Raw genomic sequence first — 25,732 nt, forward strand, 5'->3', positions numbered from 1 at the left:
GGTCAAATTTATAGCAAAATTCGACTGAGATGCCGTAAATCAGCACCGAAGTGACGCTCCGGTGGGTATTTCGGGAGCCCTTTTTTTTAAGTCAACCACCCGACAATGTGAAGGAAAAAACTGTATTTCTGGCACCAAGCGAGAAAGATGACCTTTTTTTAGTCAACCGACTACGAAGTAGAAGATATTTACCACTTTTTCAGGATTTTCCACCGGTATTCTGTGGTTGAAAATTTTGAAAAAGTGTCCTCCTTTCCCGATTCCAAAATATGGTAACCCTAGTCGAGAGATAACCGATTCGATATTGAAACATCTTCTCACATGAAAGAAATAATACTCTATCGAGTCACCTTCAACTCAAATTATCATTCAAAGGTTATAACAATTAGCAGCAGTAAAGGGTTGAACCGCTTGGAAAAATGTTCGTTTTATCGGTATCTTGTTCACAGTGTCATCTTTCACTGGGTACTGAGAACCTGACTTTTAGCTCGAGTCATCATCATCATCATCATCATCATCATCATTGATTTATTAGCCATTTTATCAGTTCCATACACCACAAAAATGCGATAAAATGGAAAGATAGGAAGGTTTCGAAGCGACTTGAAGTAGTCTATGGAACCAGACACCCACCATTGGCCTAGCTAGACGATGTAACGAGGAGACATGCACACCGAATGAAAGTAAAAGAAGATAGTATTGAAAAAAGCAAGCAACAAAATTGGGGTGGAATGTCATGGAAGGTGAGATCGATAGGTCAGGTCGTGGATCCGTAATCTTGAGGATGGACTAGTATACAGTGGTTCTCAACCGGGGGCCCGCGAAGAATTTTCAGGGATCCGCGAAGCCTCTAAATTTACAAAATAGGTAATAATAAGTTAATTTGTATTTTTTAAATAAAGGAAATCACGTGGCAGTTTCGCTTTATTACTAGTAAAACTCCAACACTCCATAACTTACATCAACAGAGTAACCGTCTGAGATGAAATATCCTACGGTGCAGACTCATTTTATTTGTTAAATTATACCAACAATCTATTTGGCTGTTTGGAGATATTCTGTTGGGGATTGTGGAAAAAATAAAAAGTTGGATTAGTAAAGGTCAATCACGGTGACTTCTAAATATTTACAAACCATAACCATTTTCCATAATGACTTCAAGATGAGCAGCTAGATAGAAATGTCCAGGCTTGACGCTATATGTTCATTAAAAATTGTTGTTTCAATTTTGGTGCCATATTTGTTGCGATCATACCCAAATGTGTCGCTGGAAGCGCTACGCGTTATTATTATATCTGCCACCACCTATCATATTGTGGAAATGGATTTTCGGCCCTCGTTCATATCAAATTGAAGGCGCGGATTTCCAAGATACGATCACTTATTTCAAGACATGCAATTGCAAAATTCACTTTGAAGTTATAAAAGTCAACCCAATTTCTAAATAAATAGTATGATGTTATTTTCAGGAAAATTCATTTTATTGCTGTTTATCACTAGCCTACAGATATCATTTGCACAAGACAGATGATGATTACACGATAATTTAACAAAATTCGACCTAAAACTTCGGGGGTCCGCGGGGGTCCGTGACAGTCCAAAGGGGTCCGCGAAGACAAAAAGGTTGAGAACCACGGCACTAGTATATTTATTTAGAAGTAATTGCTTCTATTTTGACTTGAATGTGGACCAAGGACATGCTCGTCGACTGTCGGATGGCCGGCGGGATACTGTTCCACGCGTCAGGTCCGGTATATTTGATAGTAGGGATGGTGTGAACGTGAGGTTAACGTTCGTTCTGTGTGTGAACCTCGGAAATTTAGACGTTCGCGTTCACAACAGAACCTTGGTAGGTTCTGCACTGTGAACCTTATTCCTATATTACAAATTTCACTTCATTATGACATCTTTGGTTCGAATTTATTGCATTTCAACTGCGGGCCACTCTATGCATGGCGCTGGCAGCATAAAAAATCAACACAAAACGAGCATGCGCCTTGACAATCTCAAAAATTTTACTTGCTTTGTTACAAAAGTTTGCTCGAAATATCCAGCTTTCCGTTTGTGAATATTTAGTGACTCTCTGCTGTGATCTTGACCCGCAATCACACAACATCACTATACATGTAGTCAGAGAATGATGCTTGTTCAACCAATCAATGAAATTAATATCGTTTTCTGATGTGACAAATCTAGCAGGTTTACTGTATCATTAAAACCAAATCCGTGCGATTGAGGTGTTGGCTACAGCTGTATAACTTGTGGGATAATATCGCTAGCAACTATAGAAACCTGTTTTGCACTCTGCTCAATATCAACGTAGCAATAATCAGACGCCGAATACATTGTCCGGTCTGGCCTAGACGGTTACGGCGTAAGCTTATATTTCCTGGCAAGTCCTCGTCGAAATTGTAGGCAAAGCGACGGAAGATAATTGATTTTATGGGATTATTATATCATTTGATTGCCTCAGTTGATACATTTAGCGACGTTTAAAACGCCAATATGCACTTCAGCATTGTGACATTATGTGGCCGAGTCGTCGCTAGGTATCGTGTACATTATTATAGGCTATCACTTCATTGAAAGATATTGTAGGAATTTGCAATATGACGTCACGTGACGTCATGAGGTTCGCGTTCGGGTTCACACAGAACCTTTCAAAAAGGTTCGCGTTCACACGAACCTGAACCTTTCAGAGGTTCACACCATCCCTATTTGATAGAGCGATGATCTTTTCGGTTGATCATATGATATTTGGAGGACATGGACCCGCGTGTGTTGTACTTGTGCGCTTTTGATTCCGAGGTAAAGAAGTCATTGAAATATTCGGGGCCATGACCGAAGTGGAACTGATACATAAACTTGGCGATTTCTAGTTTCCGCATATCTTCTACGTTTAGGACACCGTATCTCGTCAGTAGGGACTTGTTGAATGGACAATCAGGCCCCTTTGGGGCCCTATCTGTGATACGGAGTACGTTATGTTGTAGTTTTTGCAGTGACTCTAGTGCAGTTTTACTGGCAGTCGCACTTTGTTAAACTGACTTGACTTGGCTCGGCATTCCAAAAAGTGGATTCTTTTATCGTGACTTGAAGTAATAATCTTGAGTCAATTTCAAGTTTCAATCGGTGGCAAATATGTCGCTTAGGGCTCTTCAAAAATGACTTTTTTTCTCAAATCGTACTGGCTACTTGATAAAATTGTTAGGTTACCTAATTTAAGCCTACACACAAAATTTGGTTCAATTCCAGCCAGTAACCGCTTTGCTACAGGAGATGAAAGTTTCTATTTATTATATAAAAATAAATAGTAAAAAATTTGAAAATTTTCTGTTCACCCCATGAAAGTGTTAGGCTGTCTATAGAAACGAAGCTCACCAAATTTGGTTCAATTCCAACCAGTGGAAGCGGAGTTATTGCCGTCGAAAAATTTGGATTTAAATAAAATAGTATTTACGGTGAGCAGAACTATAATAAATAAACAAAGAATCGGTCACCGTAAATACTATTTTATTCAAATCCAAATTTTTCGACGGCAATAACTCCGCTTCCACTGGTTGGAATTGAACCAAATTTGGTGAGCATCGTTTCTATAGACAGCCTAACACTTTGATGGGGTGAACAGAAAATTTTCAAATTTTTCATTATTTATTTTTATATAATAAATAGAAACTTTCTTCTCCTGTAGCAAAGCGGTTACTGGCTGGAATTGAACCAAATTTTGTGTGTAGGCTTAAATTAGGTAACCTAACAATTTTATCAAGTAGCCAGTATGATTTGAGAAAAAAAGTCATTTTTGAAGAGCCCTATGTAGCTTACCTGTACGTTAGGGTTGTTCAGAATTGATCGACTTTCAAAATGTCGTGGTTTTCAGTCCGATTCCCATGCCTTATACCATAAAAACATATTCTAGGTACTTTTTTTCGTAATTCATCCCTTTCATCCGTGTGCACATTGAGCTGGAAGAATATCGGCTGAAAATAGGGGATTCCCCTAAAATTTGAGCGTCGCTATTCGGACTAGGCTAGTAAAACGTCATATATAAGCTGGTTTTATGTAGCTATTGCGGTTGGAGTGCTACATAACCTCACTATAAAAAGTATTGTCAGTTCAGGACACCATTTTCATGTCCCACACTGCCTTAGAACTCCTCAAAACTGCCTAAGACTGATAGTCATTTTGTTGGATCACCTATCCTACACTCCTCAACCCTACCCGAGATTGTTCATCAATTGCCGGGATCACCACGTGCAAGAATACAACTGTAAATGTATCATTCACTCACAGCCACATTATAAACATCACATTGTTCAAATGAAACGAAACAAAAAGGCAAAGAAACAGATCAACTTGGCAAATACTACTTAAATCAGGTCCGGATGAAATGGTTGCTTTAGAGAAATCGGCATATCTGTTCCCGTCATCTTCCACGGCTTGTAAGAGGCTCGCTCGCTGTTCTTTGTCATCTGTTTTGAAAGCATCAAAGTCGGTATTCAATTTCACCAAACGCTCTGCTGCGCTGGTAACTATTTCAACGCTACTCACAAATTCTTGAGCAGTCACGAAATGCGAATCAGTATGCCATTCCGAAACTGAAAGACTAAACCAATCATGTTCGACATGTATAGCATTGAATAGAAACCATGATTCCGGTTCAATTAAAGCAACCATACTCATTGACTCAGAGACAGAGTTAGAGATTAGACTCAGAGGTATAGCCTACCTCTGCGAAATTGTTCAAGGATTGGCATTTGCAGCAATTTAGCAGCCATCGCTTCCTTCACTTTGTCAGGAATCTTTGGTTTAGCCGAGAACATTGTTGATACCACCGTTTCCTCGGTGAGATGCCAATGATGTTCTCGCATCTTTTTATATGCCACATAGGCAACTGTGAAATCGCACAATGAAAAGTCTGTCATGCCATGAAGGAATTTGAGATCAATATACTGTGCGTCACATGCATTATCAGTTTTCAACCAAGCTGGGACATAAAACAGGGCAACTTTCTAATGAACTCTTCAGAATGCTCTCTCCACATGAACATTTTTGACAGTACAGCACTTGACTCATCCATCCAGAGCTATCAGTAGCACCAGGCTTGCGAAAACGATTATCAATATATTGGGCAGCTACAATTGCCAAGGTGCCTGTTGCACATTCTCTGTAGTCATTTATTATCAAGACTTCTTTCTGCTTTCCATTATATGGCTTCATCAGTGGAATATTTCTTGCTTAGCTTCATCAGCTTTGATCGCCAACCAGCTGCATTCATCAAACTGAAGTGTTTTAGAGCTTCCTAATTGATCAATATCTTTCCACTTCTTGGAAGGTATTAAAATCTGTGTTTTCAGGGCCTGTGGTCGCAGACCCAAACACACTTCACTTCCAGACCTCCCCGGATGACTAGTTCATAAATATGATGGCGACAAGCAGAAGTAGAAAGTAGAAAACTTTCCTGTTTATCAATTCTTCAAGTAAGAGAACCGCACCTTTATTTTTTCCATTGTTTGAGGGTGTTGTGTCAAACACAAGAGCTCTGACACTATTTGTTAAATTATGAAGTTACAGCAGTTCAAATGACAGATCAGCCTGTGCTTTTCCTGTAGCACTCTCCAGAGTTCGATTGCCAAGAAGTTTGCCTTTCTCAAATGCGTTGGAATACGCAGACTATGCCAGCACTGCCAAGGCCTCAAATTTCCCTCCGGAACGACTTCTAGTGAGCTTTGCATCCCAGTGCAATGCAATGTGCCAAGTTGATCTGTTTCTTTGCCTTTTTGTTTCGTTTCCTTTGAACAATGTGATGTTTATAATGTGGCTGTGAGTGAATGATACATTTAAAGTTGTATTCTTGCACGTGGTGATCCCGGCAATTGATGAACAATCTCGGGTAAGGTTGAGGAGTGTAGGATAGGTGATCCAACAAAATGACTATCAGTCTTAAGGCAGTTTTGAGGAGTTCTGAGGCAGTGTGGGACATGAAAATGGTGTCCTGAACTGACAATACTTTCTATAGTGAGGTTATGTAGCACTCCAACCGCAATAGCTACATAAAACCAGCTTATATATGACGTTTTACTAGCCTAGTCCGAATAGCGACACTCAAATTTTAGGGGAATCCCCTATTTTTAGCCGATATTCTTCCAGCTCAATGTGCACACGGATGAAAGGGGTGAATTACGAAAAAAAGTACCTAGAATATGTTTTTATGGTATAAGGCATGGGAATCGGACTGAAAACCACGACATTTTGAAAGTCGATCAATTCTGAACAACCCTACTGTACGTATAGGCCTACATGTTTTAGACATGCTGATATGACATAGCTGTGTCAACAAGCAGCAGTCATTCAGCGATTACACACTTGTACACTTGTACAGCTTGGCTTTAGTGAGCCTCCGTCGGCATGTCACAAATAAATTGACCGGGAACGAAGTGATTATGGCTTACGCTGTCGTATTAATCGATATATCAATGTATTTCTGTTCTATTTGGTGCACACTGCACAGCAGGAGTGTTCAAAATTGACTTTTATTCTCAAATTGACCTGGCTATATACTTGTAAAATTGTTAGGTTACCCAATTAAAGCCTGCACACCAAATTTGGTTCAACTCCAACCAGTAGCCACATTGCTACAGTATAAGAAAGTATTTACGGAGGCCAATTCTTTAATTAGTTATTTAATAATTATTATAAACTTTCTTCTCCTGTTGCAATGCGGCTACTCGTTGGAATTGAACCAAATTTGGTGTACAGGCTTCGATTAGGTAACCTAACAATTTTATCAGGTAGCCAGAACACCAGAACAATCTGAAAAAAGTCATTTTTGAACACCCCAACAGCACAATGCTCAATGCTCATAGTATCGAACCCCTATGCAAATCTGAGAAATTAGGGCGGTAAATACCAACCCAGCATATTACTGGCCTTGAACGATTATCCTATATTAGTTAGGGTTACCATACGTCCTCTTTTAGGAGCATTTTGTCGTCTTTTGACTTTTTTGAAATTGTCCTCGGGGGACGTCCAAATGTCCTGTTTTTTGAGAATTTTGGTTAAATGTATGTGAAAATTCAACTGAGATATAGGAAATAAGTAGGCTTACTCAAGTAACGGTGCGGCGGGTCTTTCGGAAGTTGAGCCAGAAAGACGTCTTTTTTTAATTCAACACCATAAAATTAACGAAAAAAGTGGTAATTTGGGAGTCCAATCAATATATTGTAACCCTATACTATAGTTGGCTTTAAACAGTTTCATATAACATTATAACACAGCATGCAACATATTTTCATCTCATACTCGCAACGACTAATCTTCGCGGAGACAACGTATATGTTCCCTATATATACTATATTGACGATTTAATCGAGGCTCTATACCAGCATTTCGAGGGTTATCATAAAGCTATAGCATGACCTCGGGGTCTAAAATCGGTTTTGAGATCAAGGGTTTCATCTATAAATACAGTCGCGGTTTGGAAAATTGCCTGAAAAATTGGTCCACCAGCAGAGATGCTATTTCAAACAAATAACTGAGAAATTCATTTATTGGCGACACTAGCCTATGTGACTGATGGTTATTGCCGTCATCTTCGCATATATTGCCAATCATTTCGTGTGTGTTTTAACATAATGTGATCGCGGCACATTTACGTTGTGTTCATTTGAAGATCGAACGAGAATTTATGTGTGGTTGTAAAAACTAAAGCAAACAAATCCCAATCTCTTCTAGATTGCCTAAGCTCCTTTGGTGTCGGTCTTGCAGTAAATCTTCTTGAATACTGAAAAGCGTAAGCGACGTAGACCGTAAAGCTAAGTATATCGCGACAATGAGAGGAGAAGGGATAAAAAATTTGACAAATATTTGCATCGTAAATACATTGTTGAATAATAGCATCGTCTCAATGAAGGTAATGGAAACATTAAACGTTACTACCATATAATCACGATCTTACTATCAAAACCTATTGTTGTGGGATACCTTGGCAGGTTTTGTGAATAGCTTTATGTAAGCGAAGGATTTCGAAACCAATGGTTAAATCGGGGATATATATGTTTCTATATATCCCTGAGTTAAATACAGAGGGGGTCAGTAACGAAGTACTTCTACTTTTTACAAGTACTCAAGTAGTTTTCCTGTACTTCTGGTACTTATTCAAGTATATCTGATTTTATCTACTTCTACTTCTACTTCGTAATATTTTGTGATCTACTTTCTTGCTTTTCGCTACTTTCAGTTTGTAAAGTAGAAGTAGTTTAATCCCCCAATACAAATGATAGCCTGAGGAATTTCGGGGCTGTTTTCACGGAGTAGGCCTACCAACATTTATTATTCATAAAAGTCAAGTCAAGCCCAGAAATTTTGTTGCGCTTCGCGCACAGTAATTGTGGAGTGACAAATATGCTTCACGAAAGTATCAGTGAATATAATGTAGGTACCGGATTGCTTGGTTCTGCTCACACCGCATTGTCGCCCATATCAAATCTTTAATCACAGTAAATATGGCCCACCATAACGTTTGAAACTACCGTTTCGCAATCTAGCAATTGCCTATCATATCGTATTCTAGCCGGCCATGACGTGTCCTGCTAATCTGGAAAATCCGGCTTTTTTTAACGTTACACCTGTTTTAGCAGATCACCTTTGAAGCTTTATGGACAAAAGACATGAAATATATTTTCCGCTTTTTAGAAGTGGTATTTGTGTTTCACTTTCAATTCTGAGTATCATACATTTGGTTCTAATTACTTTCAGTTCTTTTGTCTTCAGAATATACATGTTGAAGCATAAAAGCAAGTGCGGTAAATGCCTCTATTTCCCGAAAATAAAGCTACACTGAATATAAATTTTACGATCCACAATATTTGTCAAGTGTTGAAACCGTATCCGATACAGCTTCTCCGTATTGCTCTTCACCTAAAGTTGGGGCCTTATAGTATGGGGTAGGACGCCACGCCATGATATTCTCTAAAACGGGGTATTCTAGTAAACAAAGGGTGTCACATTTTTATATTAATACTATAATTTTCATCCCATGATGCGGACGAATGCTTAGTCTGTCCTAAATTGATACCTCCTTGGATGCATCAATACGAATCAAGCTCTCTGCACCTTCCGCATAACTCAATTTGCAGATTTTTGACAGTCCATGCGAACGAATTCAAACCGTTTTCAAAACTACTAACTTACTTGAGTAGATTTAAAGTCAGTCAATTCTACTTCTACTTCAAGTAGTTTAGGTGTCTTATGGCAGAAGTACTTCTACTTGTACTTGAGTAGATTTGTTCGCCGCTACTTGTACTTCTACTTGAGTAGCTTTCTTCACTACTTTGACCACCTCTGGTTAAATATAAGCGGAATTTGATTGGAATAACCATCCGCGTGCCGGTGTTAGCGTTGGCTCCCAGCATGCGTAAATATTGGAATTCGTTTTGAGAAACGTACCAATAAGACCTCAAAATAATAACGTTATCTCGGAGAAGAAAAAATCAACTTTTATGTCCACCAGGATCATGGAACGCCGGGGTGGATATGTTATTCCAGTATGCTAAAAACCAGGCGTATCCGAGTACCAACAAAATGTAAAATTTTGACCTCTTTGACATTAAAAATCCACTAAAAGTTTCACACGTTTTTAAGCGTTTTGATCATCACACATCACGATAATGCAGCCGACAAAAAATAACTTTGTAAACAATTTTGACAAATTTTTGGCCTAACGCGCTATTTTTTACTTTTTTCAACTTTTTTGAACAATCAAAAAATATTCGCCCTGAATATCACACACGCATACTCTGACCTGCCGCTCATGTAACTCTGAACAAAACATGACCATCGAGCCTTTTTCCTCGTGTTTCGTAACTTACATATCTAAAACAATTTCATGATGGGGAAACCATTGAGGCCACGGTGATGAGTTTAATCTATATATAAATTGTGTTACTATTGTTGCGTTTCAGCATAAATTTCAAGCGAGAGTCCATGCACTGAGATAGCGAGATATCATATAACCAATCATCTTCTTACGAAATGAATGATCATGATCACTTACTTGTTCAGCATAAATGATTATATCATCAGCGGGAATGGTATGGATTTGGATACATTTATAGAGGCCGCAAAGCATTAATAATGACAAACCATATAATCGGTGGCATAACTAAACACAAGATCGATACACAATGAGCAGCAAAATATTTTCGCTGTCGTGTCAAAGAGGTCTTAATATCGTTTTACTTTGCTATGGCAGTATCTCCCTCCGTATTTACATTCGGTACCTCGGCGGTATATATAAAGCTGCATGGGCGCGAGAGAGGAGAGAATCACTGCTACTCACTGCTGTCAGTTCATTACCGTAGCCTGTTGTTTTATATAATCCCAACGCAAAGCGTTTTCAGTGGTTGGATATAGCCTGCATAGTTATAGTCGTAGAAACTCACTGGATGAAAAGCATGGCGCAGAGATCAGATGCTGAATCGCCGGATGAACGTCTCTTCGGTCAAGAGGAAATGGATATAATCCAATCGACATGGACTTCTTTTATGAAAGATGGTACGGCGGAAATTGGACTTGTTCTGCTTTATAGGTCAGTAATACGTATTGATAAGTTGCTGCCTGATTCAGTGGTTGATCTTGGCTGTTTACTAGGGCTGGGCAAAATCGAGCACATGAGTGATTCAATTCTGAATCACGTATTACGCTTCGAGTCGATGCGAGTCGAGTATTTGAGTATCACTCATTATGACGTCACAACAGAATGTACTATGTCAAAGTTCAAATATGTACCTTTTATGCCACCACAAAGAACACAATGCCTATTATCCGTCACATCAAAGACACTTTGGTATTTTTCCGACCATACCGATTGCATTGCACTTCTTGACAATGTTTTGGGATGATCATGACTTCGGAAATGTGTTATTTCCAGTAACGTCCGTAGCTTTGTACTATGTCTCGTATGTTGCGACACGGCCGATCAAGGTTTTAGGGCTTCCTCACTGGAAAATTGTATCAAAACTGTAATCCTCGTTGGTAAATTAACTTTCAGTTAACCAGGAGCGTATAATTTCAGTACTCGCAAAAATATTTTTTACTACTCGACTCGAATCATTAAAATTAATACTCGATTCAGATTCGAGTACTCGAATCATCGTGCCCAGCCCTACTGTTTACCAATTTCTAGTGTCATCTACCAATGGGGAATGGAAGCATAAAAGCCTATTATAACTGGATCAATATTTAATTTATCGATAATTGCCTTATTGTTACATTAAGCTGTTTGTTGTCTGTTAGTCTGCTATCTACTTACGATATCACTCAAAAGCTGTCGTTCCTGTAACCCAGCAATACGCCTGACCAATGAGCAATGAGCTGAGCAGTGAGCATATGTCTAAAAACAATCATGCCTTGTCTTTTCAATGAGCATTGGTTCGACTCTTTGCTATTCTTCTCTTTTTACCGTCTAATACGGGATACATGTTGTATTACTGTTAGGGCTGGGCACAATGATTCGAGTACTCGAATCTGAATCGAGTAATTATTTTGATGATTCGAGTCGAGTAGCAAAAGACGAATTTTCGAGTACTGAAATTATACGCTCCTCGCTACTGAAAGTTGTTTTGTTAACGAGAATTATGATTTCGATAGTATTTTTTCACTGTGGAAACCTTGAAACCTTGATTGGCCGTATCGCAGCATACGAAACATATAGTACAAAGCTACGACCGTTACTGGAAAAACATTTCCGAACTAGTGATCCTCCCACAAAATTGTCACAAAGTGCAATGAAGTCGGTATAGGGTCGAAGAAATACTGAAGTATCTTTAATGTGATGGATAACAGACATTATATTCTTTGTGGTGACACAAAAGGTACATATTTGAACTTTGACATATTACATTTTGTTGTGACGTAATAATGAGTGATACTCGACTCGACTCGAAGCATAATACGTGATTCAGAATCGAATCACTCAGGTACTCGATTTTGCCCAGCCCTAATTACTGTACAAGTGTACATTCGACTCACATGTACGATTCTGTTACGTCCCGTCGCGAATTGCAGTTAAAAGCTTATACTTTACTCAAAAGCATCCTTTTAAGCACATCACTTGTTAGACTTATTCGATGTAGCACACTGCTTATGACGCAGTGGTATAATTCGCGGCTGCAACACCAATGCGGATTCGAGTCCGACCGATGCCGACTTCAGAATTCCTATACCTGAGTGTTGGAAGTTTATTTGGGCTCCTCCTCGCCACCTCATCCACGTAAGCGGTGTCTTACAAAAAGCCTAGAAGTGGGTCGTGCTATAAGTCGGCAGTTACGGGAAAATATGAAGGAAATCGACCTGGTGTAAATGACCAATTGACCATAGTAGTCGACAAACACCACGAATACCATAAAACACTGCTTATGAACTCGGAAATTAAGAGTGGGCAAATAATTGACCAACTCGTTCAAGACAGGTTAAGATTCTATGTTTGTTGCCAAAAGATTTGAACCATCAGCAAGCAGGCTGATGCTTCACTGAAAGCGATTTTTATTAAAGGTTTTTTACCGAAGTACCCGAAGTCAAAACGTTATTCTGTGAAACGGAGATTGACGGCCTGCCCGAGAACTTTACTAAGGACGACCTCAGAGAACGGAAAAAGTTTATGAAGCACGCTGAACGGTGAGATCATCGGGAGAGCAGGCCTACGGGCTCATTCCTATCGACTATAAAGTCTGTAAATTGAGAAGTTTCCGGCGGGTTTCAATATGAGGAGATTTCGTTAAACCAACTAGTTTTATTGTCGCATTCGAACCGAAATATACTATCATGTCAGACTAGTCGTCGCATACAACGCTGACAGATGTCGTAGTGACATTCCACCCTTTCAATATTGATGACATAATATGCCAACGTCTTAACCTGTGGTCCACTGACCCCTTAGGGGTCGATCCCATGTCATCATAATCGGATGACCCGTAATAATCGGCCGGTTAGATTGGACGGTTAAATTAGTTATCGATTGCTAGCCTGTACATTATTATATATTGAGATGAATTGCGCGTTAATTCAAAATACAATGTTTTGACGGCAAACGCACTATATTTCCTCGCTCGACCCCAGGGACCACAACACGAACCAAAACACAATGCGTACCTGTCAGTCAGTACGCGTGATAAATAGGCCCAAACATACAACCGTTGTCGGTTTGGGGAATAACCACATATGCTAATTGTGAAACCAGGATGAAACTGCGCTTTTACTATAGTTCTTCCGGTTGTGCATGCTGGTGAGTTCTTTTAGCGTAATTGATGGCGACGGCGGATAGAAGTTGGGGATGGGTGAGGTCCAATGTTCCCTCTAATTTTTCAAGAGTCTGCGCAAACACGTCAACTCACTGCGCAGGCCCTCGGACAACAGTGCGCAACCACCCTCCAATAGGGTGATAAAAATAACTACTGGGGGGCGAAGCCCCCAGACCCCCGAGCGGCTTTAGGCTTCTTCCGGTACTTATCATGTACATTGGGTGCCCATTTAGTAGTCGCGTCCTAAACGCGCGAAGCGCGAAAAAAATTGTAATTCATGATTGCATCGGCCAATATGATCGGGAATTGCATATATATATTGCTGTCAATTTTTATTCTCTCCCTGCTCACATAATCAGATTTACCGGTAGAGCTGATCCAGTGAGGTGTGTTGGAATAGATATAGGGCCTCTAAATAATAATAAAACATCTTCGGGCATACCCGTTGATATAATGACTTCGATACATGATGCTATTTCGTGACCCCCTGTCTGCTATGTCAAAAGATATTGAAATCGCCAAAACGTACTAAAGTAAAAGACGTTCACGATTTCAAATTGGTATTTCTTAACTGGAAAATAATGTTCCCTCGATATGGCATTTGTCTTGTTGTGGGACTCGGATTGCCAGGACAGGAACATTCGGCGCCAGCCATTTAGGCGCCCATGGACATGGACAATTACAGATATATTTCTATATATCGAAGTTTTCGGTCAGCACCGGGGCAGTCTTTTTCGCCCAAGGTTTTCTCGCTGCTGATCATTCTGGCGGACTTCTTGGATTCGCATGTTACATAGCCTTGGCGCGGTAATGGCCGACGCCCAACTGCCCATTTCTATAAATCATGCCTAATTTTTGTTGGGAAAAGGTACCCAATAATCAGATATCTTACAATCATAAAACGCGCATAGCGCGAAAAAAATTCTTGAAAAATTTCAAAAAATACACCATGATTTGTATTAATTCTCGAAATAATTTTGGACCCCCTTCGAGCTCGGCCCCTCCAATTGGGGGGTTTGGGGTGCGAAAGTTACGGTCCCGAGTAAATCTTACGCAATGTTCATGCCACGCGGAGAAGACTATCATTCGTTAGTTTCTCGCAGATTTACTTCGAGCTAGCCCATTGTTATTTATAACTTTGTTGAACCAGGTTATTTTGCCATTCCCAGAAAATAATGCGCTATTGAAATGATATCAGTATCGCTCACGTGTACGAGGCCATACTAAAAAAATATCTTCCTTTAGGCGCAGGTGATTGTGAACTCTCATTTCTTCACGGAGCGCAATAGTTACCTTGCGGGGCGCACTTGTACCTCGGTTTCAGACTTCAGTGATAACACTATTTGGCCCTGGCAATTTTCCATCTTAATTTTCACGAATCTGCGCGCCTGCGTGGTCCATTGGACAACAGTGCACAACAACTATAAAAAAAAACATCATTTCTGATTTTTTTGTGCGCAGCGTAGATTTTCTGTGCGCAGAGACCGTTTCAGCACTGCGCATTTGCGCACGTGCGCAGCTTAGAGGGAACATTGGTGAGGTCCCAAGCATCTTCAGCTCTTTTGCGCATTTGCAATGTCAGCAAATTTAGCCTGGTAACTATAAGTTCGTCGCAGAATCTCCTATTCTGATATTATGACTGACAAGTCACTGATGTGTACATTGTGTATATATATAGGCTACACTACAATGAGCTTATCATAAATGTATGGACGATTCTCGCCCATAAATTGCGACATGTATAGCACAGAAAAATTGCTGATGGATGGAGCAATCATAAGATTTGATGTCAGATAGAGATCACTGATTCGTTATAGTTTACTGTCGGCCATTGGAGGTGATCCGTCGGTAGCAAGTGAAGATATTTTACGGACCACCCACTGTGCTTGCGCAAGACGTCTATCACCGCATCCTTTCATAATTCACAGCGAGTGCACTATTGACTGTTATCATGTGCTCCCTGCCAACGCGCTGACTAAGAGCTACGAGGAGTGAAAACGGAATTTGTCAGGCGCGATTAAGCTAATGTCGTTCAGGCGGTGGCCAAATTTTCCGCCGCGGCCCACGCTTTACCCAACACTGGTATTGACAGTATAAATTAAATAGTTGAACTCTTGCCACACATATAGTAGAACGCCATTACAGTGCTATAAATCTTCTCAGACTTGGTTCAACGCTGGACATTTTGATAAAGAACATGAAACTCGAAGATAAATTTATCAAAAAGTGCTTTAGTATTGGAGTAGCACATAAAAAACACAACGTCGAGCTCAGACATTTTGATGTAAGTATTCCATTACTGATATATTTGATAATAATGTGACGTATAGGCTCTAGTTTCCGTAAGATACTGCATATTCTAATGCATAACCCTACCGCCTACATGATATATAATTTACAATCCAACGTCGGAAAAAAAATGTGATGGGCCTAATGTCGGCCCTGCACCTACACCTACATGTATAGAATCACATACCTATAAAATATAAATACGGTTTAGCAAAATAGTTTGAGTACTCAATTCCGAATCGAGTATTAATACTAATGATTCTAGTCGAGTGGTGAGATAAGATTTTTAGAGTAGTGAATTTATCCACTCCCTTTCACTAAAAGCTAACGAAAATTTTAGTTTCGATATACTTTTCTCCCATCGTGGAAGCCTTAAAACCCTCGATTGGTCGGAATGATCGCACCGCAGCACTCGAAACATTGAGAAAAAAGTTATGAACTTTAGTGTAAATGACTTTTCTATGTTGGCATGATCAATCCACACTCCAAAAACTTCAATTCATGAAATAAGTATGGCCGCAAAACTACCAAGTTATCTTTGATGGTCGTAATAAGCCATATTTTAAGTTACATATTCTCGGAGCCCATTTTGCGGAAGGGCGCATTATTTGAATGAGTGTCCGACTACAATTTAGTCACCTTTCGCTATGTATAGGAAGTAGTAAAGACATATACACCATACCGTTAAGCTAAGAGTATGATTGGATCACATACCAGTGCATCAATGAGGGCTTGTTGTACAATGTACATAAACCAGTATGATAGTACTATACACGCGTCCGCCGTCCTATCATCTCTTTGTGTAATTGTACCGATCCCCGATATTTATGTATCAAATACTGCTAGATGTCGCCATTGTAGTTCATGCTTGTACTCAACTAGAAATAGAAGTAACGAAGTAACTTTTACTCAAATAGAAGTAGAAATAGTGATTCCTAAGATATGTCAAAACTACTGCGCGTTGAAGTAGAAAATATATAAGGTCTGAAAAGCAAGTGGTTTTGCTTGGGGTGGGAGGGCAATATATTCAGTTAGCGTGGTAGAGTAGCGCAGATCTTATGGCTATTTCTATTAGTCATAAAATGTATGCAAACATATCTATAAATACTACTTTCCAGTTTCCACTTTACGAAATCAAAAGTGTCAGAAGAAGTAGTTGGTAGGTATACGCATTCTCAGACTTTGAGTATCGACAACGGCGGACAACATCAATAATGGCCTCTTGGAAGTAGTCCAAAATATATAACCGCTTGAGTATGTAGTACAAGTACTACGAAAAAGTTGAAGAACTTCGTTACTGACCATCTCTAAATACTACACTTTTTGATTTCAGTTACTAGGGGAAGTCCTGGTACGTATTGTGCAGCGTGCTCTCGAGATTGATAGCTCACACGCTTCATCTCAGGCTTGGAAGAAAACGTATGGAACCATAGCCACTTACATTAAGAGGGGACTGAGCTCTTGAAGAAGGCAATGCATAATTTATACAGGGATTATTACAGCTCATTGCACGTTCGGTTGGCAATATTGCTGAGAGGAACAGAAGTGAAAATACTATGCTGTAACACCATCTTCTCCGTTCTGTTTCATATACCGTTTTCGTTGTCCCGGCAAAACCAAAGTCCTAATTCATTAGGTCTACGCCTACATCTTCCCACAGCTACCTCATCACGCAATCTGATTCCATGCAATAAACCAGATCTGCGGACCATACATTGTCATGATTGCAATCACCGCTTGAAATCTATAATGGTTGACGAATTACTTACCGCTTTCTAGTTAATATAGTAATTTTATATGTAAATATTCATATAAATTCTATCGTTTACGCCTTGATTGGCAACTTGAGCCGGTGCTGTAATCAAATGACAAAAATATCATGTATCGACGCGCTCATATTTCGACTTTTGAATCTTGCTGTAGCTATGCGTTTACGCGTAAGCTATACCTTTACTGTTTTCTGGGGTCGGATGACGAATCTCGTCTTTCATAATTATAGTCTAATGATTTGCAACGCTTGAAATTTGTTGGTGAGAATGGCTCCCCATTGAACGCCGTACGAAAGTAATTGATTTACGGGCGCAAAAAACTTGTCTTGTTAGGAAATATTTATTCTCCATCACCGTCTTGAACATTCCAGCGTGATTTGTGATGTTAATAATGTGGAATGCAGTGGTATTGGGTTCGTTATTTTAGCTGTTGAATCTTGAATTCAGTTACTGAGTTCACATTTCTTTATCATTGCGAGACCGAATCCGAACATTCATCATCATTTTTATGATTGTTTTTATCAAATTTAAGTACGATGATAATTGTAATACAGTGAAAAGAAAGGTAAGACTAGAAACAACTTGGTGACTTGAAGTCATCTCTTTGCAACTTCAACCTTTTAGGCCTACTGCAAATCTGGTAACTAAAAGAGAAACACGCTAAATTAAGAGACATGCAGAGTTCTGGGTTGTAACCAAGTCACAAGGTTCCGAGTCACAAGTCAATTAGACTTTTATAGTTTTGACCCGAGTCAAGTCGAGTCATTTACAATTCACCACTGAGTCAAGTCCGAGTCAGTTAGTAGATGGTCGAGTCTGAGTCATAGTGCTGTGACTCAAGTCCGAGTCTTTGTGCTCACTGTTCAGTTTTGAGCTCAATCCGGTTATAAACCCACTTATCCAACTCTCCTCGAGTTCATAATATAATAATTTTCCTCAGTCGTAACAGTTTGTGGCCTATTTGCCACGTATCAGGACTGATACACGAAAGCTCACTAATGTGGTAACTCTATGCTATATGCTTCGAAGTTACAATGAAATGTCTGTTTGGCCGACCTAGTTTCGAGCTAAATGACTTGGTTCGAGTCAAGCACACATTGACTCGAGTCTCCAAAAAATTGCGTCTCGAGTCAAAACAACCTTGACAGAGCTGTACTATATAGCATTTTACAACGTAGCTATAGCTTATAAGTTGCTATGATGGAACAGCTCACTCCATGACACAATGAGAAAGCTTACAGAACTATACAAAATGGGCAGCAGACTATAAAGAAGCACACTTTACAGCAGGGGTGGGCAATTATTTCCTCCGCGGGCCAAATGAGAAGTATAAAATAGGTTCGCGGGCCGATTGAAAAACTTTAGCTATATTCTACAGCGTATTTTAATTTTATTTCTAAATTACATTGTTAATAAATGCTCCTCAGTGAATGTGTTGATGTCAGGTAATGAGAAAGTGGCGGTAAATCAAAAGTGGCCGTCTTGATTCGAAACTATGTTAAATATGATACATTTTTAACTCTCTTTAAACCCCTATCCACGTTTTCCTATTAACACACTAAAACAGTGGTTCTCAAACGATTTTTTAGGCACGCCCCACTTCATGATAGTGAAAAAATTTCCCCCTATCATGATATCACAACATATTGAAAAAGATCAATCAGAATGTTAGCAATCCTAACGGATGGTTTGATGACGTGGAAGGTTATGGTTGTTGATAAGAGAATTCTATAATATCAAAGTCTGACAATAAACAGAGCAATAACTACCATGACCTGGGGGTAAATCGCGCGGAGCGCAGAAAACATTTTGATTTATCTTTGGCTTCGCGTCAGTAGTTAGTATGATCGGTCGCGAATCGCCATTGTTTCTTATGGGCGCGGCGGCGAGCGGCTGGAAAACCGGGGGTGACGAGCGGCTCTTATTTCTTATGGGCGCGGCGGCGAGCGGCTATTGCGTCTTATGGGTGCGGCGGCAAGCGGCTCTTATTTCTTATGGGCGGGGTGGCGAGCGGCTGGGAAACCGGGGGTGGCAAGCGGCTTTTATGTCTTATGGGCGCGGTGGCGAGCGGCTATTGTGTCTTGTGGTCGCACGGTAACCCTTTTCAGCATAGGGATCGGTCGCATGCTAACGTTGTTGGCGTGTCGTACTTCGTGTTGAATGTGTATCAAGTAAATAGTCATGTGAATGAACCTTTGTTAATGTGAATATCGTAAATTATTATATATGATGTAGTTTAGTCGTGACAAATGACCGATCGTGTTCTCTTTCCTCGCTATTGATCGCTAGCTGAATAAGACTTCAGATCGGGTTATTCGCACCTTGTATACCGCTGTTTCGCACCTACAGAATAGTCTGCTGTTCACAGTCGTGACTTCACCGCGATAGCACAATATTCGCAGGTAATATTTCCGCAATAAGTTTGTCACAGAGCCGTCGCACAATATCCGCGTTCACAAACTAACACTCCAAAAAGGTGTGAAATATTGGTAAAATCCCGCGATCGCTCACAAGATAATACCTAAGACATAACCATCGCTTGCGACTCGCTGTTACATACATGCCGATCGTTGACAATGTAATATTTTGGTAATTGGTTTGTCACAGAGCCGGCGTAGACGGTGATTCAAATATCAACAATAGCCGCGTTCACAAACCAACACTTCAAAAACGTGTGAAATAGGTTACAAATCCCACGATCGCTCACAAGATAACACCAAAGACATCACCATTTCTCGCGTCTTGTCATTACATACATCCCAATCGCTACAGTGTAATGTATCGATGGTTGTTACTATCAAGTAATAAGTAATGAATAACAGTACCAGCGCAGACCGTGATTCGAAAACCAACAATTTGACACTTGCCCGCGATCGCTATATGTTTCATGCCTCTCGAATAGTGGCTGACTTTAGTTGCGTGATAAGATCCATGAAAATATTCAATCAATGTGTTAGTTTGTCAACTTGAAATGTAACTCACTACACAGATCAAGTTGAATCGTATTTGAATGTATTGACTCGACCCAACTCAAATCCTTTGACAAATCCTATTAACGCAATCTGTTGAATCGAACGTAACCTGAATATTACTGACACCAACATTCACCCACATCGGATCATTCACACATTCCACGCCGCTGTTTTAACAGTTATAGAATCAATACCAACTATCTCTAACCCGATAATATTCAATCATTTTGGTAATTTACCAACTTTAAATCCATTCGCGGCTGTACTAAAGGTAAATCCAGTTAATCCAAAATGAAATATTTGGACTTTGACATAGTCTGAATTGAAATAGATTGACAAACATGACTAACAACTTTCAACCCAGTCATATTTAGAGATTATACACACATTGATTCGAAACAAGTAATGAAACATTACAACTCTATTCGCGATCCGGCTTTTCAATTGCCAAAGCGGCATTTTAACATCTTACCATACTCAAAAGAATTATTCACAACATTAACAAGTGTTAAATATCTAGTTTTCACTTACTTGATTATGTCACTACAACTCACAAACTTGAATTAATTCATCCTGGTTATATTCATATGACCGATAATTTTTTATTCAACTGTAAAGGTCGTTATTATTCTGTAAAACAAAGTATTTACTAATCGGTCCATATACGACTTGACATAAACCTATTACATTTTGAATATACGATATTTGAATGTCTAAACAATAACTGAGAAATAATTATCACAAGTGAATCCGTATACGACAGCGTAAAAGATATTGGAATGTCAGCAACTCTTCACGGTCGTAGTTACTACCACATTAACTAATTTACCCGACCAACTCGTCATGATCATTCCTGAAATCAACACAAACATGCCCCTGTCTTCAGTTACCACAAAACAGCATCAAGTTTTAAATCCACTTGTAGCTGACGGATTATTTGATTGCATCGATAGAGAATATTATTGAACTCGTCGGTATTGTTACTACAACAAATTTTCGCTTACACCGACTGCGAAAGTTAATATCGAATGGTAAGTCTTGACCGCATATTTGTTGAACACAGACATGACAAAGAACATTACCGAGATTTTATAAACTAGTCATATTACTTTTCACATCTATCAATATCAGAATACAAGTAATCAAACTTTTTGTTAAATGTAACATAGCACTTTTGGAATCGGATTCGTTATAGTCATACAAATTGTATTAAACCCAACACCAAAACAAAAGGACTTTTAAGTTCATTGAAATCAAATCATTCGTCTTCGACTTGCACTTTATTAGATTGCACGCAACAATTCGTTACGAATGAGCTGTAACCAAAGTTAAGAATTCTTTGTGTCCACAGATATAGAAGATGAATATAGCTAACACAATCACGAATCGACGTTTCAGAGTATTTCACGGATGTAATAAAATTGTTAGTGTCGCCTATCTAAAAGTATGCATGCGTTCGATTTCCATACCGACTGTTGCGATGTTTAGGATTCGCTTACAATGACCAAGAGTGAGGATTTAACATCAATGTCGTTACTGGTGGTATTCACAACAGAGAATCGAAACATTACACAGTGTGAAAATATATCTTTGATATCAAAGCACTATCCCAAGTACACGATTAATACTCAACTCCGTTCACACTTTCTATAGAACGTGCTAAATGTAAAATATCACGAGGTTGCACTCCAAGACTTTGATCATTACAAAAGTAAATTGAATGTGTATGCTCGATGCATTCAATTCAACTAGAAATGTCTAGTGCACAACAATCGTAATATTAAGGAAGTACTTGCTACACTCTAATTCACTAAACGTGTTTTTGCAATGTTGTTCATTTGTAGCATTGATTGTTTTTGAACCCTCAAATAATAATTCCCGACATGAAACCAAGCCGCTGAAAGTCGTTACCAACACAAAGAAACACTTTGTACGATGTTTGCCAAATGTATCCTATATGGTTAGGTGTACTAGAATTATTTGTGTAACACATACACCGACAATGCAATCGAAATTTTTTCCGTTGTCATTCGCTAAAGTAAATGTCATCACAATACTCTGTCACTAAAAGACGTTACTTGTATGTGATTGAGCCCCTAGCAATTAACTCACTAAACCGAACTCCAAAGAAATTTCACTCACTCGACGGATATGAAACAGCGTCGCTTAATCGGTCTATATCGCTTTTCTAAAGGTAAATCATATCCAGCCAATAGAAAACAATTTTCACTAGCTTGGTAATGAAAACGTGGTGTAGGTCTTTATTCAATATTTTGTTTGTGTCAAATACTTTGCAAAAAACACACTGGAGTGGTTGAGCTTTACATCATCAGGCTGTCATCTGTAAATCTAGCTTACATCCTACTTGTAACTGTATCGTTTACCTAACCGAGTTGTATGCACAGTTTGATGTTTTTTGTTATTTGGTAATTGCTGAATATACTACTTCGAAATACTCCCTTGAACGTAATTTCCATCATCGTAATAATCGAAGTACATTTGTATCGAATTCGTAACAACCGACTATGACATGATAAATTTTTGACAAGTTATGCTTGGAAGATTGGTCGTATATCACGAAAAATAATTACCGCTCATATTGATACTGTTTTTCCTTGTTCGGTATTTTCAAACGAGTAAAATTTATTACTTGAGTTACTCCGCTTAATGCAAATGTAAACACAACCGTCTTTCAACATCACAAAGACTTCGATACAAAGTATACAATCAAACGCAACAAGTTTACTTTTGTAGGTTGTGTATGATTATCCTGCATAACTCATTTCTTACCAAAGCCATATGAAATATATTCATGTTACACGAAAATATTCTCATGCTACTAACCTATACAATGATTGGTGTTGCTTTCAAAATGTTTCGATACCTCAAGAACTTTATTGTCTCAATGGATGTTGATGTATCTTAATAATCAAATAGTTCAACACAGAACTAATACGAACAGAAACATCAGAGTTGTTTACACAAAAGTTTGTATGTGTACACTGTACAGTATGTGAATACCGTGTGTAAGCCCAGCACAATTGTGGTATCCACCCGAGTTTAGTAAACACAATTTACGACACCGAGGTCGCGTCATCTTTCGTAAGACAACAAACCAAGGCTTCAGGATATGTCCATGTCATAGCAATAAATCAGCTACTCCAACAACAGAGTGCGTATGTTTCTTGTTACGGTGCTTACATCTTACACACAAATCAATCTACTTTGCTGACGAAAAGTGGTGAGTCATCATATGGTTGTCCTCACTAGTAAAACATACTATCATACAAAATGATCGTTATAGTTTGCACACCAACGGTACATCGTACAAGTAACAAGTCTCGAGAATCCAGTTATTCAAAAAACGCGAAAGTATTTCTACACCAAGTCGTTATGTTGACGAAAGCGTATATTGTAATATCATGATCGATTTGCATTCATTGGTCACAAACTGTCACTACTCTAAATAATTCTTTTTCACTCAAACACAAACGCATACTTGTCACCATTCGTTTTCATCAAGCACGAGTTCAAGAAACTTACTTACTACGACATGAATTTTTATTTTTATGGTATGTAAATAGGTAATAATTAATTCAAGTAACACTATATCAACATCATCGAGTTGTGCTAATAGATTTACATGTGGTCTTGTGGTTTTCGTCGGGACATACAGCACGAGCTAACTGTAGACTCCTCTCTGTTGTACAGCTACTCGGTAATCGAAATGCATTAACATGTAAACAACGATCTTGTTTCATCACACCAAAAATATGTTCACTGTCGCGATACTCTGCACAAGACGTACATAGCCTTTTCACACTCGTAATAGTATACCAACGTCAAGCAATAACATTTAACAAGACCAACGACACTGAACCCACGACGTTTACCTATGTAAAATTACCACTTTCACTTGCCAGTCCATCGTTTACCTGACTAAACATATTATTGCCTTTGGAGATCTGACGTTTACCCAGAGTAAGAAACCATTTTCACTTGTAAATATTTTTTTTCCTCGGCTAACAAACCTTTTTTTTTACTTGGAAATATATTTTTCTCTGGGTAACAAACCTTTTTCACTTGGAAATATATTTTTTCTCTGGGTAACAAACCTTTTTCACTTGGAAATATATTTTTCCTCGGGTAACAAACCTTTTTCCCTGAGCAACAAACCATTTTCACTTGGTGGTCCATCGTTTACCCGAGTAAAAATATCATTTTCTTTTGGAGATCCGGCGTTTACCCAGTGTAACAATACATTTTCACTTGGAAAAATACTTTTACCTAGAGTAACTAATCATTTCTCCTGGGTAACAAACCCTTTTCGTCTGGAAAACTATCATTTGCCTGAGTACCAATACCGTTTTCACTTGGAAATAATTTTTTCCCTGGGTAACAATACCATTTTCGTTATGAAAACTGTCAACCACACCGGACAATTTGATATTTTTGTATATTGTTACAACGGTCAGTGACAAAATATACATCAACAACGACTCCGATACATTTGTCTAATCAAATATTAACTTGCTCTGATGCATCCCATCAAAATCATTGGTTACTCACATACAATAACAATGAGCTGTTGTACACCGAAATGCACGCTTTGGAAAATTGGACAATAGGCTGCGATAGTTCTGCGATGTCCGGGTTCGTGCTTTGGATTTTCCAGAGTCAAAATGTCTGAATAAAACACCTCCTCGACGATGGTTGGTATGTGGATAACGGTGTTCGGAAAACGGTTGGATTTATGTCACCCATCGCGATAACAATTCCTGGTCGAGTTTTCCTCCGGCATGTTTGCTATATTGTGTCTTTATTGGTCAATGTATGTCTCGACATTCAGTTTGAAATCGGAAATGATAAAGTATGTAACCGGATCCGGATATCAACTCTGAATCGATAAACCAATGAACAATATTCAAAGTAAACATGTTACACCTGTGTTTCCACGAAAAAATACCATCCAGACATACGTCGCGCTTGTTTGCCCACACCAGTATACGCGCAAATGGAGGTGTGTGACATTGCATGCAATGTGTTGGTATACAAACATCGATCCACAGACATTATCATAGCCGGTAGTTTTGATGTAGATCGAATGTCACCCGATAACAATGTCATACCAATAACCCACATTGCAATGACTCTGAGTCGGCGCTATTACATCGATATTTCGACACCGTTCACTGATTTACTCGATGGTTTCATCGCGTTGTAACATTACAAGATAGTCATGACCCTATCTCCGGACAGACCACCCAGACCAATTGGATACATCGGTCAATATCCGTCGTGTTGTCGACACCGAAGTTTTCTGCTGAGACTGCAGCGTTCGACCAATGTGAACTATCGAAGTACGGTGCTCGAAATGATTGCGATCAGTCTTTCAGTCACGATGCAT

The 25,732-nt window shown here is 39.1% G+C and overlaps 3 protein-coding genes across 3 annotated transcripts in view; 2 read left to right on the top strand and 1 right to left on the bottom strand.

The window, feature by feature from the left end:
- Positions 1-4,113: 4,113 nt before the first annotated feature.
- On the bottom strand, positions 4,114-5,047 carry LOC145442326 (uncharacterized). The gene is made up of 2 exons (XM_080320219.1): positions 4,727-5,047; positions 4,114-4,469 (listed from the first exon to the last, which is right to left on the bottom strand). The coding sequence occupies exons 1-2, from the start codon at positions 4,920-4,922 to the stop codon at positions 4,285-4,287; spliced, it is 381 nt and encodes a 126-aa protein (XP_080176345.1). The 5' UTR covers positions 4,923-5,047; the 3' UTR covers positions 4,114-4,284.
- A 5,264-nt stretch (positions 5,048-10,311) lies between these two features.
- LOC145443270 (neuroglobin-like) lies at positions 10,312-18,784 on the top strand. Its single transcript, XM_080321264.1, has 4 exons — positions 10,312-10,585; positions 12,550-12,672; positions 15,459-15,579; positions 16,918-18,784. The coding sequence occupies exons 1-4, from the start codon at positions 10,443-10,445 to the stop codon at positions 17,047-17,049; spliced, it is 519 nt and encodes a 172-aa protein (XP_080177390.1). The 5' UTR covers positions 10,312-10,442; the 3' UTR covers positions 17,050-18,784.
- LOC145443271 (ADP-ribosylation factor-like protein 2-binding protein) overlaps positions 11,478-25,732 on the top strand; it is a 59,735-nt gene continuing 45,480 nt past the window's right edge. Inside the window, exon 1 of the mRNA XM_080321265.1 lies at positions 11,478-11,488. The gene's annotated coding sequence lies outside the window, so the exon portion shown is untranslated. The remainder of the gene's footprint in view (positions 11,489-25,732) is intronic.

The sequence above is a fragment of the Botryllus schlosseri genome, chromosome 7, assembly GCF_051294905.1.
Source record: "Botryllus schlosseri isolate E-star chromosome 7, Bs_hap1, whole genome shotgun sequence".
Classification (NCBI taxonomy): Eukaryota; Metazoa; Chordata; class Ascidiacea; order Stolidobranchia; family Styelidae; genus Botryllus; species Botryllus schlosseri.

Bases quoted from the DNA above. Each gene is read 5' to 3' on its own strand.
- LOC145443270 (XM_080321264.1), top strand. From the start codon at position 10,443: ATGAAAAGCATGGCGCAGAGATCAGATGCTGAATCGCCGGATGAACGT. The intron at 12,673-15,458 runs GTGAGATCATCG...AAATCTTCTCAG, and splicing joins TTTATGAAGCACGCTGAACG to ACTTGGTTCAACGCTGGACA. The intron at 15,580-16,917 runs GTAAGTATTCCA...TTTTGATTTCAG, and splicing joins TCGAGCTCAGACATTTTGAT to TTACTAGGGGAAGTCCTGGT.
- LOC145442326 (XM_080320219.1), bottom strand. From the start codon at position 4,922: ATGACAGACTTTTCATTGTGCGATTTCACAGTTGCCTATGTGGCATAT. The intron at 4,470-4,726 runs GTAGGCTATACC...CTTTCAAAACAG, and splicing joins CCTTGAACAATTTCGCAGAG to ATGACAAAGAACAGCGAGCG.